The sequence below is a fragment of the Agrilus planipennis genome, unplaced genomic scaffold (genome assembly GCF_000699045.2).
Source record: "Agrilus planipennis isolate EAB-ADULT unplaced genomic scaffold, Apla_2.0 scaffold13, whole genome shotgun sequence".
NCBI lineage: Eukaryota > Metazoa > Arthropoda > Insecta > Coleoptera > Buprestidae > Agrilus > Agrilus planipennis.
The window spans coordinates 1,790,099-1,805,337 of NW_020439040.1; the positions used below are offsets into that span (position 1 = coordinate 1,790,099).

General features: G+C 33.8%; 4 protein-coding genes and 1 long non-coding RNA gene across 9 annotated transcripts; 2 read left to right on the plus strand and 3 right to left on the minus strand.

The window, feature by feature from the left end:
• Positions 1-469: 469 nt before the first annotated feature.
• On the minus strand, positions 470-4,252 carry LOC108744290 (nuclear valosin-containing protein-like). Of its 4 annotated transcripts, none has more exons than XM_018479991.1 (12): positions 4,146-4,252; positions 3,923-4,036; positions 3,652-3,867; positions 3,062-3,577; positions 2,787-3,006; positions 2,446-2,728; positions 1,844-2,396; positions 1,619-1,786; positions 1,364-1,486; positions 1,091-1,297; positions 810-1,037; positions 470-739 (listed from the first exon to the last, which is right to left on the minus strand). In XM_018479991.1, exons 2-12 carry the CDS (start codon positions 3,965-3,967, stop codon positions 653-655), a joined length of 2,646 nt encoding a protein of 881 aa, XP_018335493.1. In that variant the 5' UTR covers positions 3,968-4,036; positions 4,146-4,252; the 3' UTR covers positions 470-652. The 4 variants fall into 4 exon arrangements, with proteins under 4 accessions (XP_018335493.1, XP_018335491.1, XP_018335492.1 ...); XM_018479989.1 differs by having other exon boundaries at positions 3,643-3,867; XM_018479990.2 differs by having other exon boundaries at positions 3,643-3,867; positions 3,923-4,004; positions 4,146-4,241.
• Positions 4,253-4,434: 182 nt separating this feature from the next.
• On the plus strand, positions 4,435-5,646 carry LOC108744291 (NADH dehydrogenase [ubiquinone] iron-sulfur protein 3, mitochondrial). The gene is made up of 5 exons (XM_018479994.2): positions 4,435-4,584; positions 4,643-4,702; positions 4,757-5,004; positions 5,069-5,314; positions 5,423-5,646. The coding sequence occupies exons 1-5, from the start codon at positions 4,524-4,526 to the stop codon at positions 5,564-5,566; spliced, it is 759 nt and encodes a 252-aa protein (XP_018335496.1). The 5' UTR covers positions 4,435-4,523; the 3' UTR covers positions 5,567-5,646.
• Positions 5,647-5,733: 87 nt separating this feature from the next.
• LOC108744235 (longitudinals lacking protein, isoforms H/M/V) lies at positions 5,734-14,747 on the minus strand. 2 transcript variants are annotated; one of them, XM_018479898.2, is made up of 7 exons: positions 14,375-14,747; positions 13,932-14,263; positions 13,593-13,872; positions 13,421-13,529; positions 9,473-9,789; positions 9,190-9,411; positions 5,734-8,353 (listed from the first exon to the last, which is right to left on the minus strand). In XM_018479898.2, exons 1-7 carry the CDS (start codon positions 14,543-14,545, stop codon positions 8,093-8,095), a joined length of 1,692 nt encoding a protein of 563 aa, XP_018335400.1. In that variant the 5' UTR covers positions 14,546-14,747; the 3' UTR covers positions 5,734-8,092. The 2 variants fall into 2 exon arrangements, with proteins under 2 accessions (XP_018335400.1, XP_018335399.1); XM_018479897.2 differs by lacking the exons at positions 5,734-8,353; positions 9,190-9,411; positions 9,473-9,789 and adding an exon at positions 9,891-12,638.
• LOC112905093 lies at positions 5,734-15,226 on the minus strand. Its single transcript, XR_003231556.1, has 2 exons — positions 14,750-15,226; positions 5,734-6,907 (listed from the first exon to the last, which is right to left on the minus strand). It is a non-coding gene; the product is annotated as an uncharacterized LOC112905093 (long non-coding RNA).
• Positions 8,365-9,183, plus strand: LOC108744238. Its single transcript, XM_018479901.1, has 2 exons — positions 8,365-8,756; positions 8,812-9,183. The coding sequence occupies exons 1-2, from the start codon at positions 8,451-8,453 to the stop codon at positions 9,175-9,177; spliced, it is 672 nt and encodes a 223-aa protein (XP_018335403.1). The 5' UTR covers positions 8,365-8,450; the 3' UTR covers positions 9,178-9,183.
• Positions 15,227-15,239: the final 13 nt, after the last annotated feature.

The following is a 15,239-nucleotide window of genomic DNA, read 5'->3' on the forward strand; positions in this document are numbered from 1 at the left end:
ACATCTTAGTATAGTCACCCTAAAAATTGTTATTAATTATTTATTTGATTACAATAAACTTAACTGCAGGCAACTAAATTAAACAGGAGCTAATTTTTTCATCTTTGCCAGATCTAATTTTCTTAAAATTACGAAAATGTTCTTATAGGGGCAGATATTTCGAATTTCCTCTATTCCTGTGCTGGCTTAAAATGTACAAAGACAACGTTTTGTTTCTTTTCATCATCATCATGAACCTGAAAAAAAAGTATTAGCATATCAACTATTTAAATCTTTGGGAGAAAATCCTATACAAGAATCTCCCATATTTAACTTTAATAGATAAAATCCTTACACAACGGATGAATGTCCTCTAAAACAGGTGCAAGAACGTTCCTCGCTGCTGAAATAATTAACTTAAACATACAAAGAGACACTAAGCATCATCATCGCTAATTTTTTCCCTTTATAGTACAGAATCCCAAATTTCTTTTGAAATTAAACTGTCATTTATTTTAACAAATAACTCACTACCCTTACTATTACAAAATAGTCATACAACTTATGCTACTTACTAATAATAAGAATGTGTGACAAGTACTGTAACACAATTGAAATTAATTTTTTTACATACAATAACATAAATATTGAAACTTAAAACTAAACAACTATACTACGAATATTCCATTTCCTCGACTTCCTGTTCGCCTGGTATCCTTACAGAATAAACTTTTTTGAGTCTTTCATAATGTTTTTGATCCTGAAACATATCAAAATCGTTAAAAAAGAACAATTTTGTTTAATATAACTTTTTTCTGTTAATGAAAAACCTTTTCAGAAATTGACGGTCTAATTTTGGCTACAGCTCTAGTAAAATGATCTGTGCTGACCACGAGTGGTCTTTGCGGATCATTATGAACCATAAATTCTTTGAGAGCTTCCACGCTAGCTTCTCGAACCAAGGCTGCCAAATCTGCCCCGGTGTAACCTTCACAAGGTTCAGATTTTCCAATTATTTCCAAATCTACGTCTGGGGACATTTGAGGTTTCGTACCATTCTAAAACAACAAATAAATAAATAATTAAATAAACCCAAATTTCAACATCAAACCTTTGTAATTGTTCTTAAAATATCCACTCTATCTTCAGCCGTTGGGATACCAATGTAGAGAATTTTATCGAGACGTCCAGGTCTTAAAACTGCCGGGTCGATTATATCAGGTCGATTACTGGCCGCCAACAAAAACACCCCTTTCCTATCTTCTATGCCGTCCATTTCAGTCAAAAGTTGATTCACAACCCTCATAGTTGGCCCGCCCTGTATAAAACGAGAAACATTATAATCACATTAATTAATCTTTCAAAATGTTAACTAAATATTTACATCTCCAGTGTCAGATCTTTTAGGACATAAGGCGTCAAGTTCGTCAAAGAATATAACGCAGGGTGCTGAGTTCCTCGCCCTCTCAAAACACAGCCGTACGGCTTTCTCACTTTCACCAACATACTGTAACAAAAAAAATAATACCATGTCCTGATTAAAGGCAAAATACTATACTCATATTTTTATGATAAATGGATAATATCAAAATACGAAAATTTTAAATTCATCGCCAGCTTTAAAGGTGTTTTTTGTTACCATGTTTAATAGTTCAGGTCCTTTAACGGAAATGAAGTTGATTCCAGCTTCATTCGCGATTGCTTTGGCCAAGAGTGTCTTTCCACAACCTGGTGGACCACAAAGAAGAACGCCCGTAGGGACTGTAATTCCTAGTGCTTTGAACTGCACTTCATGTCTGACAGGAGCCTGGAACAAAACAATTTATTTCTATTTTTGTATTTAATTGAGTTATTACAATATTACCAATATGGCCATTTGTAGTTCTTCTCTAATGCTCCTTAACGATCCTACATCGTCCCATGTAACATCAGGAACGGTAGCAAACCCTTCTCGTTTGGCCGACGGTTGGACACTCTTTAAGGCTTTAGCGAAATCTTCCATGGTCATGGATAATTCTTTTAATTGTTCTGTACTAAGGGGTGCTTTCTCATGTAACCACAACATCATCTCCTGCAGGTATGTCTGAGGAGGTGTGAGAAGTTCGATCGCTTTCTGTAACATTTTTGTTTCTTCTTCGGTGATTTTTTTTTCTTTTTGTTCATTGTTTGGTGATTTGTCTTCCTGTTTCTCGTCATCGTCTATAACAACTATGGCGTCGTTTGACTCGTCTTTATTTGACCCGTTTTCTTCTTCATTATTAGTCAATAATTTGGCCTTCTCAGATGGTTCAGCATCTGTTGGTTGATTATCCTTTTGTTTGGCTAAAATCTTCTCCTTTTCTAAAAGTTCCTGGGTGGCCTTCTGGAGTGCCAACGCCCGTTCCAATTTTCGTTTTTCTTTAATATCATTAAAAACTCTGTAAATATTGTAATTAATAAAAAATAATAATAAGGTGGTTTTAAAACCTGTTAACTGCGGCCATAGCAGCTTCTCTGGTCAATGCCATCAGATCTGCTCCAACAAACCCTGGGGTGTAACTGGCTATGGTTTCATAGTTGAAATTGTTTTCTAGTTTCAGTTTTGCAGTCAAGACTTTAAGTATTTCGACGCGTGCTTTGCAATCTGGGATTCCCAGGCACACTTCCCTGTCAAAACGACCGGCTCTTCTTAAAGCAGGGTCAATGGCATCAGGCCTGTTTGTAGCTCCTATTACTAAAACCCTGTCCCCAGTTTCAGCTTGCCCAAGATCTATTACAATAAGATCTTTATGTGTTTATGATTGTTAAATTTAAATTTTAAACATTACCATCCATACAACTTAGAAGTTGAGCAACAATTCTTCTTTCCATTTCTTTCTGTGCATTTTGCCTATTGGGAGTTATTGCATCAATTTCATCTATAAAAAGTACACAAGGGGCAGTAAACCAAGCTCTTTCAAAAAGCTCCCTAATGCGTTCTTCACTCTCTCCTGAGACTCCTGCAACCAACTCAGGAGCTGCTACTTTAAGAAGAGGGACTCCTAATTCCTATAAAACAAAGATTCATGTAATTATAAAAAATGTAGATAGTTTTGAAACATACTCCAGCTATAGCATTAGCTAAAAGGGTTTTTCCACTTCCTGGGGGACCATGTAAAAGAAATCCTCTGGGAGGTGAAATCCCCAGTTGCCTATAAATTTCTGGATGCCTTACATGAATTAGCATCTTACATACTTCTTCCAACACTTTGCTCAAACCTCCTATATCAGAAAATGTTACTGAGGGTTCTTGAAGAGTTGCAATTGACTTTTTTTTCTTGGGAAGAGACTTTGATTGACTTTCTAGCTTCCGTTTTTTGCCTCTTTGGTTGTTAAATCCGCTTTGTTCAGGTACTATTTCAAAATCTACATTGTTTTCCAAACCATTATTCTTCTCTCGGTGAAACATTGAATAAGGCAATTTCTGTGATGTGGATGCCCCATTGGTTGTTTTTTCTTCTGAAGGTACATCATTAGAATCTTCACTGCTTATATCAATCAATTCACTGTCTTCCATTTTATTGGGCTGTTTTGATCTTTGATACATCTCATTCAGCTGATTATTCAGCACATTTTCATTCTGTTTAATAAACAAAGGAAGAGTTACAGATAGAAGTATATTATAAATTAAATTAGAAAACTCACAGATCTAACCTCATTCTCTGGTCCACTACCCTCCTCACTTGAACCTTCAGAACTAAATGTTTGCTGTCTCATACCATAGCTTTGTAGAACAACAGAGTATGCTTTCTTTACTGAACTTCTAAAGGCGCTTCTTTTTCTTTTGTTGTACTCCCTGTAGGTTCTCTGCAAGTAATCAGCCATTGCAACTATATCAACGTAAGTTTGGTCAACATGGGATTCAAGATACTACAAAAACACGTCGTTAAAATGAAATCGTTATGCTAATGAGCCAGCCACTCACTTTCTGGACTCTGGGAACAAGTGTACTATCGACGAAATAAGGCATTTTGATTATCTTTGCCTTGTGATCATCCAACGCACATCTGTATAAAACGCTGTTACTGCTAAGCTAAGTCTAAGCAAATACGTTATTCGTTCACTTGCGTTATTTAAAATATTTAACTATTTATGTGCTTATTGCAATAATATTCAAGAGTAAATATAAAAAAATATTTATTACGTACCTCTTACAAACTAACCTAATTCTGCCACAAACTACACACTAGTTAACTGAATACTGAAGTTAGAAATAAACATTTTCATACCCATTACACAATAATAATATTTTTTGTATGGAACAAATGAAAATAATAATTATTAAAATAAAATTATTACTTTTTTGTAGTTTAAATTTGCAGTTATTAAGAAAAAAGATTAATCTAGAGACTACTACACTAGATGAACTTAGGTTTACGTTGGATTAAATAATATAAATTTTATTGATGTAACTGTAACCACAACAACCATAACTAACTTCACATTTGATTATGCAAGAACTGTCAGTTCCACAAATTTTGTGGATAATATTTGTATTTTGAATTTAATTTATTATTTTTTACAGGATGGCTTCTATTTTACGGCAGCTTTCAAGAGTCGCAAGGAGCCCATTAGTTAGAAATCAAGGTTCTATTTTTATTTATTTCAAAAAAAGACGAGGTAGCTATTAAATTTTTGTTTGCAGTGTGTTCTACAGCTTTGAGGTATGAATGTGGTCAAGTGGAATCAACCTCTGATTCTAAACGTAATAATAATTATTAAACGTTTAATTAATTACTAAATAATGTACTTTATCTAGCGACAATCCAAAAATTTGATCCTGCAGTTCGAAAACAGTTAACAGAATTTGGAACTTATGTAGCAGAATGTATACCAAAGTATATGCAAAAGGTGCAAATTACAGACATAAATGAACTAGAACTATTAATTCATCCTGATGGGGTAATTCCTGTGATACAGTTTTTAAAAGACCATCACAATTGCCAGTTTACCAATCTTAGTGATATAACTGCAATAGATGTCCCAAGTCGTGTGTATAGGTTTGAGGCAAGTCTTTATAGCCCTTCTTAATATATATTAAACAAAATAAAGTTGATTTTATTTGTCACAGATCATATACAATATTTTGTCTTTACGTTTTAATGCACGTATCAGGGTAAAAACTTACACAGATGAATTAACACCAATTGATTCTCTTTATGATATACATAAAGGTTGCAATTGGTATGAACGTGAAGTATGGGATATGTATGGGGTTTTCTTTGCAAATCATCCTGATTTAAGAAGAATTCTAACTGACTATGGTTTTGAAGGGCATCCTTTCCGCAAGGATTTCCCATTGAGTGGATATGTAGAGGTATTTTGACATTTAGAGATAAACCTAGAAGATTCCGGCATAAAATGTTATTTCAAATATTGCAATTGTTATTTTAATTATGGAAATACTGTTATATATTTTTTGTAGGTTCGTTATGATGACGAGAAGAAACGAGTTGTTGTTGAACCTCTTGAATTAGCACAAGAATATCGTAAATTTGAATTATCTGCTCCATGGGAGCATTTTCCTAATTTTAGGAAAGTTACATCTGGCAATGACGGAAAGAAGTAACTTATGCTTATTTTATTGTACTTCTTATACAATACACCTGCAGTTAAATTAATTGTAAATAAATAAATAATTGCCACCAATGGTTTGTTGTTTATTAAAAACTTTTCCCCGCTACTTTTTATTTTTATAGCGTAATTCGTATACCTCACATGTAAAAATAAAATCTGTTTTTAAAGAAGCGTTTCAAAGTTTATTTGTTTATACATTTCGTCCTTACAGAAGCAATTATGTATTACATTATTATTTTTAGTTGTTATCAACTAACAAAACCATCGAACTGCAGGTACATACTATCACTTTCTTGAAACAGTGGTAACTTTTTCGAACCTCGCAGGACACGCTATTATATACATATATGCATATAAATATTTTTCAATTTACAATCGGTCAACTGCCGCTGGACAGCTGTAAATTTTGCTTTAAAATAAACAAGTTTCCCAATTAAAAAATATTGTACATAGTAAACACAAAAATAGGAAACGTGAAACAAAATCTTCAACCGTCCTAAATAGTCTTAAGTTTTTTTGCGTACTTTACTAATCGTAAGTCATCAAAAATATATCTCTTATTATAACATTAGGTATCAATAATAATATGTATTCCATAAAAATATATCGTAGATGTATTATTTTGCTACTTCTTCATGCCCATTTAAAGCTAACCGATACGCGAGCTGAGCACAATTACATTTACAAAAACAATCCTACGACTAGTTAACAATAGAGATTAGGGGGAGCCTTAATGTTTTAAAAAAGTTACAAAATTCTCATTATCTTTCGCAGAATACTTCTTTTAATATTCTTAGTATGTTATTAATGGAAATAATAAGAAAATGGTTAATTTCATTAATCGATCCCCTTCGTAAAATTGCAATAACTTAAAAATCGATTTTTTAACCATTATTCGATATTAAATACAAATTATTTTTTATCACATACTTTTCGTTTCTGCAAGATTACATTTACATTTTAAAAACGAAAAAATAATCAGTTTATATTATAGTATTAAATATACGACACAAATAAAATAATATTTTTTGTAAGTATTAAGATTAATAAGAGATTCGACATTTTTTATGCATATTTTAATTACGTTATTATTCATCGTTATATTCCTACGACATCATTTACCACTACTACAATAGGTATTGATTCGTCAAGTTACAAGTTAACTTTTTTTTAATAAATAAATATTACGTGCGTATTGTTAATATAGAATACTGGCAATTTTTACTTATTTAGTACGCACAAAAGCGAAAAATTTTTAAACAGTAACCTAATGCACGCGACACATAAAAATTAATTATACAATTTATGGTGGCATTCATATTTAATTAAGTACCTTTAAATTTTCGTTTGTCATTTTTTTTTTAATTTTAAATTCAGATTGACAAAACTAAGACTGATAGGTAAGAGATAATTCAAGTATTACATTAGAACATTTTTCATAGATTTGTTGAGGGGTGGCTGGCTGTGGGAGGGTCCAAAAAGACTAAAAATGTGCTTAGGTAATACTTGAGTAACCCCAACACGAACCTCGGAAGATTTTAAAACGAAATTAGGAACTACCTTACATATTTATGTATGCAACCCTTCAGTAAAAAGGAAGAGTCTGATTTTATGTGGTTTTGCATTATTTGTTTACACAAACCACATATTAACTTTACTTTCTTATGATTAGGTCCTAACGTTTTCAATTTTTTTTAATTCGTAGGGTATTTCTACTACAAAAAGTCGTTCGTTTTCTATACACAGGAATGCATCGCAATCGCTTTTTCTATTAAATCTAACAAATGTATATACTCTAAAAATATAGATATATTTTTTGAAATGAAAGAATGCAAGTTCGATTTACGTACTTTTCGCCCCTTAGTAAAACTAAATATCGTAATTAAGCATTAACCATCTTGTAATTATACACTTACAGATCGTTTTCACAAGCGTATTCATGAAATTAACACAAACAAATAACAAAAACATTGAGAATTATACCGAGAAATTAATTATGCTCCATTAAAATGTTCAAAAAAGGCATCTAAATTGTCAATAGACAAAAACTGACACAAACCAATATCTTTTTATCGTTAATAATTAAGCCTTATGTTGATGAATTCAATTCTAATAGAATATTAAAAATAAATCGTGTGTCAATAAATTAAAATCAAAACAGAATTTTATTAATAATCCGAACTTAATAAGTGTTATCAGTGTTATAAGAATCACGAAAAAAACTCTTGACTTTTTAGCGAAAGTCAATTAACTTAAAGACCTAAATTTTTGGAGTTGTTACATCTTAGTATAGTCACCATTCACCTTGGAAATGGAGACTGATTCACAATGCTTATCACTCTATGACCTTTCTTATATATTTTTTCAATTAACGATAACCTTTAGTTTACTGACCACAATATTCACCATCCCTTACTTTATAGGATGCTGACGAAACAATACTGCTCCATAAAAAACAAACCTCTTTTCCGATATAAAAGGATTGTCACCTCCAAAAACCATTTTAAGATTTACTCATTCACATAGAAGTAGTTTTGGGAAAAATAGTTCGCATAACGCTAGACGTAAGGGCTAAAGGGTCAGTTTGACCAGACACATGCCTCTCATGGTACTCTTGAAAACATGGTACTATGCAGAGGTTTGTCTGACATTCTGGGCAATGGTACTTCGTTTTCCTTCTCAATATCCGACCATGATTGTCCACTGTATTCCAACAGTAGTTACACCCTAAAGCTGGGCCTGGTCTTACCACTGGACAATGACTTAATCTTGTTCCTGTCTATAAAAAAAAATGGAAAGTGTTTTTGTAGAGAAAGTTTAATCAATAAAGAAAGAAGATCAAACGTTTGATCAATAAGACATGGTAAATTTTCATAATGACACAAAAAAACGAAATAAAAATTCGTAAGTTGTCCGAAGTTACTGGTGTACCATCTGAAAAGAGCAACACACCAGAAGCTCTGAAGAAATTGATGGAATTTGTGCCTAATTTTGATGTAGACAGTGATGATTCTGATACAAGTGAAATAGCTGATCTGTTCGAACAGTTTCACAAAGACAGCTTTTTAGTAAAGAGACCTGGTCAAAAACGATTAAAAAAGGACGAAGCCGCTAAAATGACCATGAAAGCTTTTACAAATGATTATAAGAGAGTTATGGAAGAACTTAGAAAAGAACAACAGGTAATGAATTATATAAAAAATAATTTTACGGAATATAACTGATAATGTTTAATAGATAGGAGATAATATGGTTTACGAGGATCCCAACGACGATTTTGCGGAATTAAAGAAATTAAAAACCGATTTCCAACAATTTGAAGAAATAGAAAAATTGCCAGTAAATGGAGAACTTATTGCTCCTCAAGAAAATTGCCAACAACAATGTTTGGCACGTAACGACTTTATATCCGACATGTGGTCATTACTTGAAAGACACCGAGAAGACCAAAAGTTTGTGATAACACCTCCATGGTATGACGCATATAGACAAGAGCAGCCTCATTGGAGCGAAAGGCCTTTTATAGCCTGGAGTGTGGTTGACGAAGCGAAACAAAAATGTGAAAAATGGCTAAAGAAAATTGAAGAAGACAAAAATAAATAGGTGGTAACTTACCTGGGGAGAAGAAGAACTGCGCTTCAACTCATCAGTTCGAACTCTAAGTGTAGCAGTGGCTGAGGGTGCAGTCTCAGCTCTTAACGTTGTGTTTTCTGAACCAGAACTGGCACAATCTGACACTACAACCACCGGACTTACTGCTCTTTCAGCATCAACGCTCCCCGTAGAAGTTGTCGATGATTGATGCATTAAAATTTGACTTGAATTGCCGTGAGATTGCTGTACAGGAAAAAAAGATAAAAAAATTATAATTACGTTTTTTATATGCAATATAATCTACCTGTTGTGTTTGACTGGGTAATAAGGGATGAGAGTGTTGCTTGACCAACGTATGTCCAGGTACAGAAAGTAGATTTCCTGGTGGAGGCGATGCAGAAGGAAGGGGATCTGAGCATTGTCTTTCCACTCGAAATGGTATCGACAAAAATTGCGGAGAACAACCGTCACCTTCCTGGTTCTGATTAGAGTCACTTTCTCGTTTTATTCGTGGCTGTCTCATTAGTATCCTGCCCCTTTTGGTACCCATTACCATGTGCTGGTTTTGTTGATGAAGGGGCTGTTGAGGCATTTGTGTCTGTGTAGTGACTGAAGGCCGATCTGGAAATTAAACGTTATACACAAAATGTCTAGTATCCAAAACTTTGTCGTTTTATTTTGAAAGAATACGTTTATTAGTGGCAACAAGAAAAAGTTTCAGATTTATGACAAAAATGCATTTTATTGTGAATAAATAGGTCACATATAAAAGACTTACAATAATAATTAGCCCTAATGTTAAATGTTCCTTTTTCAATTTTTGGAAAACTATGATATGGCCTCGAATTTTCTATGATATTACACAGCAACAGTCTCGTTTTAATAATAATAATAATAATATGATAATAGATCCATTAACTGCTAGTCAAAAACAAAAAAATAAACGTTCTTATTAAAAAATAAATACATACTGAGCGATTACTTTCTACTAGACAACAAGCGGTACTTTGAGATACATTATTGGTCAACATAAAACAAAGCTGTTCGCTTTATTTTTAATTTTATTATCATTAAAGGCTGTTTATAAATTAAACCAATGCCGTCTCTTAGATGAATATTTGCCGTCTCGTGAAGATTAATTACTCTGTATATTTGTGTAATATAAATCAATTATTATGATAATGAAAAACGTAAAGTAAAATTAATATACATAACTACATTTAACAGAGCCAATAATGAACCACATATTTAATGTAATTCAGCCTTTAAGCATAAACATTCTAATCAACAAAAGAAAAAGGCTTTACTACCAATAAAAAAAATCTCTAGCTCTGACTGATTTTATAGACAATTCATTTGGAAAAAAATGTGGTGCATTATGACCCATTTCTTAACAGTTAATAACAATGGTAAAAAAAGAAGAATGACTTCAAAATGCGACCTTTTTCTTTCTACAATTGGTAAGAAAAATAAAAAAAAAAAAAATTATGCACCAAAACAATCAGAGTTACAAGAGATAATTTTAAGTACAGTACGGTAATTACAGCACTTTAAAGTCATTCAAGGCAAAATACAATAACAAATATTTTATTACAAATAATAAGATTAAGTTAACACACACTCACTCGACTCTACTCCTTATTTTTGTATATATAATATTGTCGATATATAAAATGCATCAACGTAAACTAATGATCTTCAAAAATGGTACTGTTTATCGTTACAATGAGCGTTAAAAATCAAGTGTTTCCTATATTTTTATTTATGTATATATAATTCTTCATCCTGCCCTTTTGTGCTTAAAATATTCTTGGAAAATTACGCTTTTATTAGGTTCTTTAAAATGCTAAATTGTGATTATTAAAGCCTTCTAATTGTACGCATTAGTATGTTTAATATAATTATAGGATAAAGAATAATAATAAAGACAACAAATATATGAACGCGAGATAAAAATGGAATAATAAAAATCCACCAGCCATATATAGGGTGAGTCACGATCGACGTAACAATAGGCACGATGAAAACTAGACTTTTTTTTAAAGAAATGGGAACTTAAAACTACGGCAATTTGCAACAAAAGCCAGCTCTAATTGGTATTTATATACCTATAGATTTATATATATGTGTATAACACAATTTACATCATAATGCACCTACAAGGAAAGAGCAATGATACAATCACTAATTTAAAGTATTTTAAATTTCTTGCGCAATAATTTTTGGTAAAATAGTTTCACTACAAAGAACTAATGTATTTCCTTCTAAGTTAAAACAAAAAAATATTGTAGTGAAGTAATGTAAAACTCATATCAATAATTGTCAAATAAATAGTAAGTGTAATATTAAATTACAACTTGCAGAGACCCGATTTAGCCCTAGACCATACTTACCTATCAGTATGGTTTTCTGTAACATTATTTCTTCGAATTTTTTTGAATGACATTATCGCTTTCTTAGTCGCTTAATTAGGTCATTAAGTTTACGTTTTGAATCCAAAACGATCACATCTCTTACTAGTTCGCTCTCCCCTCACCCTAATACTTAACCTAACTCGCCGATTCTCACGTGTTCATACGTCCACGTGTCCACTCCCCCATTGCCAACCACGCCTCAAATTTGTTCGAAGTTGATGGCTTGCAGGTTAAGCGCATGTAATGGATTGTACACCGAATTCTCGAAGTATTTGGGCCGATGTTGCATCACCGACGCGAAGTCCATCTGCTTGTTGGTGTCCACGAACGCACCACTTATCATGGTCATTTGTGGGGCTCCACCGACGTTCTCGTGTTGTCCTCCGCCGCCGCCTCCATCCTGCTGCTGTTGCTGTTGTTGTTGCTGTTGTTGCTGCTGCTGCTGCTGCTGCTGTTGATTGACTCCCTGTTGCTGTTGTTGTTGTCCGTTTGGGGAGGTTTCCTTTCTGGGTTGTTGTTCGACTACCACAGCGCCACTTTCTTGTTTCACCACGTTCCTGTTTTTAATACTCTGCCGATTATTTTCGTAACCTCTTTTCTTAAATTCGAGCCAGAGTGTTCTGTTGTTAACCCCGTACATTTTGGCAGCCTTGCAGAAGCCAATTCCTCCGAAACGGACGGCTTCCAAAGCCCGTACGAAATTTTCGTCAGCCTGGGGATTAACACTCCTTTTCCTTTTTTGCATAAGTGATGGAGGAGAAGATGACGAAGATGACATGTGGCTAGAGTTAATGGCGCTTGGTGGTTGCTGTTGCGGAGGCGGTGGTCCATCTGAAGTATCCGTATTTTCGTTCACTACGGATCCGGAATTCCCTGAGGCGAACATGCTACAATGGTTTACGACGGTTGATACATTGACGTAAGACAGTTCAGAGGAGGCGGTGACGACGGTCGTTGAGACAGGACCACTGTTCGTTGACGACGGCATAGCGGGCGGACATGAGGCCGAGAAGGCGAAGCGCGGATAACCGCCCTCCATGATGCCCCATGGCATTCCTGTAAGCCGGGGGAGAAACAGAAAAAAAAACGGGTCAGAACGATGAAAAAAGACTAAGGCTCAACGGCAAGAGTGAACATGAAGATTATCTATCGTTTCGCTATATACGAGTAACGAATAGCGATCAAGTAAACAAATAAAGGAATGAGAAGTGTACGGGTTAATATGCAAACTATGAATGTAAACAAATAAATAATACAGTAGTTGTTTTTGTGTGTTGCTTAATTTTGCTATATTATTAACGACAGTCGTTCGTTGTTCAAGAGCAAAATTAATCAACCAGAAATTAAAAATTGTCAGTAACGTGGAAGCCTGCGATAATTAAAAGGTCAAAAATCGAAATGATAAAGACAGTAAAGCCGCAACAACTGACTTTACCAGGATGTACATGACTCGTCACCATTGAGCTTAGTCTTTATAGGATTGGGGAGACGAGAGGAGATGGAACAGGAAGGTTTCTTCACGTTCACTGTTGCTATTTGTGTTGTTGCATAACGCCACAACTATTAGACTAACATACTTACTATTATACTACTTCTACCAAGTTATTCATAATTTTAATTAGTCATTTTTATCAGTACAGAAATACCAAACACTAATTCATGCTGTCTTATAATGTTTTTTTGGAGCCCATAGTTTACTTTGATAACAAAATTATCTTATAATAAACATTTCAAAATCAGTAATAAAAATAGCATCTCCTTTCTGGAATTAAGTTATATTATCCGCATATTTTAATTCCAAAAAGGTTTTTAATGTATTTTTTTATATGACCTTTTACCTTGTACAGATTGCTGTTGTGTGGCACCACATGAAGAGTTGGGTGGAGCCTCTACTGACTGTGGCTCAACACTGGGTGGTGCACTTGGCTGTTCTTGCTGGGGTACTTGCTAAAAGCATAAAATCGATTTTGTAAAAATTTTATCAAAACTGTATTTTTGTCATTTATTTACTCTTAATGTTGTTCCTACTAAAGTGATTTGGTGGGTGACATCGCCATCGGCACTCTCGTGAGAATTGCCCCGCGGAAGCGTGTCAGAATCGCTACTGTGTTGCTTGATACGAAGGGGAGTGTTTGGGGCCGAAGAAAAACCACCTGGATCAGGTTTTATAAGAGTACCCAGTGTACTGCCTCCGGGAGAAGTAACAGTGACTTCATTTGTTGTTGGTTCTTCAATGATACGTTCTGTTGAACCAGAACCAGATCCTGTTGAGGACTTTCTTAGTCTTTTCCTATGAAAAAAAAAAAGAATGATTGAAGTATACAATTTTAATACAATTAGATCTTTTACCTTTTACTAGAAGGTGAGAGAGGACAAGTTGTTGGAGACAGTGTAGACCTTTGCCCTACTTCAGAAGTCCAATTTGGATCAGTAGATGTTAATAATTCTGCACGCTCTGATGAATTTGTCTGGGATTTTGTTAAGCTAGAAGGTTCCACTGGAATCTCAGCCAAGCCTTTGATTTTTAGCATCTCTGCAGTTTTTAAAATATGAGGAAGCTGTTCCTGTGACACATTCACTTCACCATAATACATAAAATCCACAATGACCTTTAGGTCTTTGAATTTAACATCCTTCAGTATAACAATTGGATGCTTGCAAGGATTTACAGTGAAGAGAGACTGCAATAAAAATTGTTTTTAAGAAAACTGCGACGATAATTCTAACCTATGCTCTAAATAGAGAGAAGTAACTAACTGTTGTTTAAGCGATAAAAATGAAACGTAACTTACTTGGAAATAAGAGCTACATGCTGATAAAACAACTTTATGTGCTTGTAAGTGTCGCCCCTCTGCAGCAAGTGTAACATCAACCAAGGACTCGCTGTTCAAAAGGCTAGAGAATACTGATATAAAATTCGGCTGATGATTGTTCCATCGTAAACAGTACTGTTGCATTGTCATCCTATCGTGTGTTTTTGAAGAAAATAGTGGCAGAAAGGCTATGTTTATATTTTGAATACGAAGTACAAATACAATCAATACACTGACCCCGTCAATTGTAACCTTGAAATGTTCAATGGGACGACGATATTATGAGGTTATTCTCATTTCTCAAACTCTGACCCGTGAATTTGGAATTACGCCCAAGTTAAACTAATTAAGTACCTTTAAATTTTCGTTTGTCATTTTTTTTTTAATTTTAAATTCAGATTGACAAAACTAAGACTGATAGGTAAGAGATAATTCAAGTATTACATTAGAACATTTTTCATAGATTTGTTGAGGGGTGGCTGGCTGTGGGAGGGTCCAAAAAGACTAAAAATGTGCTTAGGTAATACTTGAGTAACCCCAACACGAACCTCGGAAGATTTTAAAACGAAATTAGGAACTACCTTACATATTTATGTATGCAACCCTTCAGTAAAAAGGAAGAGTCTGATTTTATGTGGTTTTGCATTATTTGTTTACACAAACCACATATTAACTTTACTTTCTTATGATTAGGTCCTAACGTTTTCAATTTTTTTTAATTCGTAGGGTATTTCTACTACAAAAAGTCGTTCGTTTTCTATACACAGGAATGCATCGCAATCGCTTTTTCTATTAAATCTAACAAATGTATATACTCTAAAAATATAGATATATTTTTNCGCAC

What these genes read in the sequence shown, in the direction of transcription:
- LOC108744291 (XM_018479994.2), top strand. Translation starts at nt 4,524, where the DNA reads ATGGCTTCTATTTTACGGCAGCTTTCAAGAGTCGCAAGGAGCCCATTA. An exon ending in GTCGTGTGTATAGGTTTGAG is followed by an intron (nt 5,005 to 5,068) that starts GCAAGTCTTTAT and finishes TATTTGTCACAG; the next exon opens with ATCATATACAATATTTTGTC. An exon ending in CATTGAGTGGATATGTAGAG is followed by an intron (nt 5,315 to 5,422) that starts GTATTTTGACAT and finishes TATTTTTTGTAG; the next exon opens with GTTCGTTATGATGACGAGAA.
- LOC108744238 (XM_018479901.1), top strand. Translation starts at nt 8,451, where the DNA reads ATGACACAAAAAAACGAAATAAAAATTCGTAAGTTGTCCGAAGTTACT. An exon ending in AACTTAGAAAAGAACAACAG is followed by an intron (nt 8,757 to 8,811) that starts GTAATGAATTAT and finishes AATGTTTAATAG; the next exon opens with ATAGGAGATAATATGGTTTA.
- LOC108744290 (XM_018479989.1), bottom strand. Translation starts at nt 3,967, where the DNA reads ATGCCTTATTTCGTCGATAGTACACTTGTTCCCAGAGTCCAGAAA. An exon ending in TTGTTCCCAGAGTCCAGAAA is followed by an intron (nt 3,868 to 3,922) that starts GTGAGTGGCTGG and finishes GTGTTTTTGTAG; the next exon opens with TATCTTGAATCCCATGTTGA. An exon ending in GACCTGAACTATTAAACATG is followed by an intron (nt 1,487 to 1,618) that starts GTAACAAAAAAC and finishes TTTTTGTTACAG; the next exon opens with TATGTTGGTGAAAGTGAGAA.
- LOC108744235 (XM_018479897.2), bottom strand. Translation starts at nt 14,545, where the DNA reads ATGACAATGCAACAGTACTGTTTACGATGGAACAATCATCAGCCGAAT. An exon ending in CTCTCACCTTCTAGTAAAAG is followed by an intron (nt 13,873 to 13,931) that starts GTAAAAGATCTA and finishes TTTTTTTCATAG; the next exon opens with GAAAAGACTAAGAAAGTCCT. An exon ending in TAGTAGGAACAACATTAAGA is followed by an intron (nt 13,530 to 13,592) that starts GTAAATAAATGA and finishes TTATGCTTTTAG; the next exon opens with CAAGTACCCCAGCAAGAACA.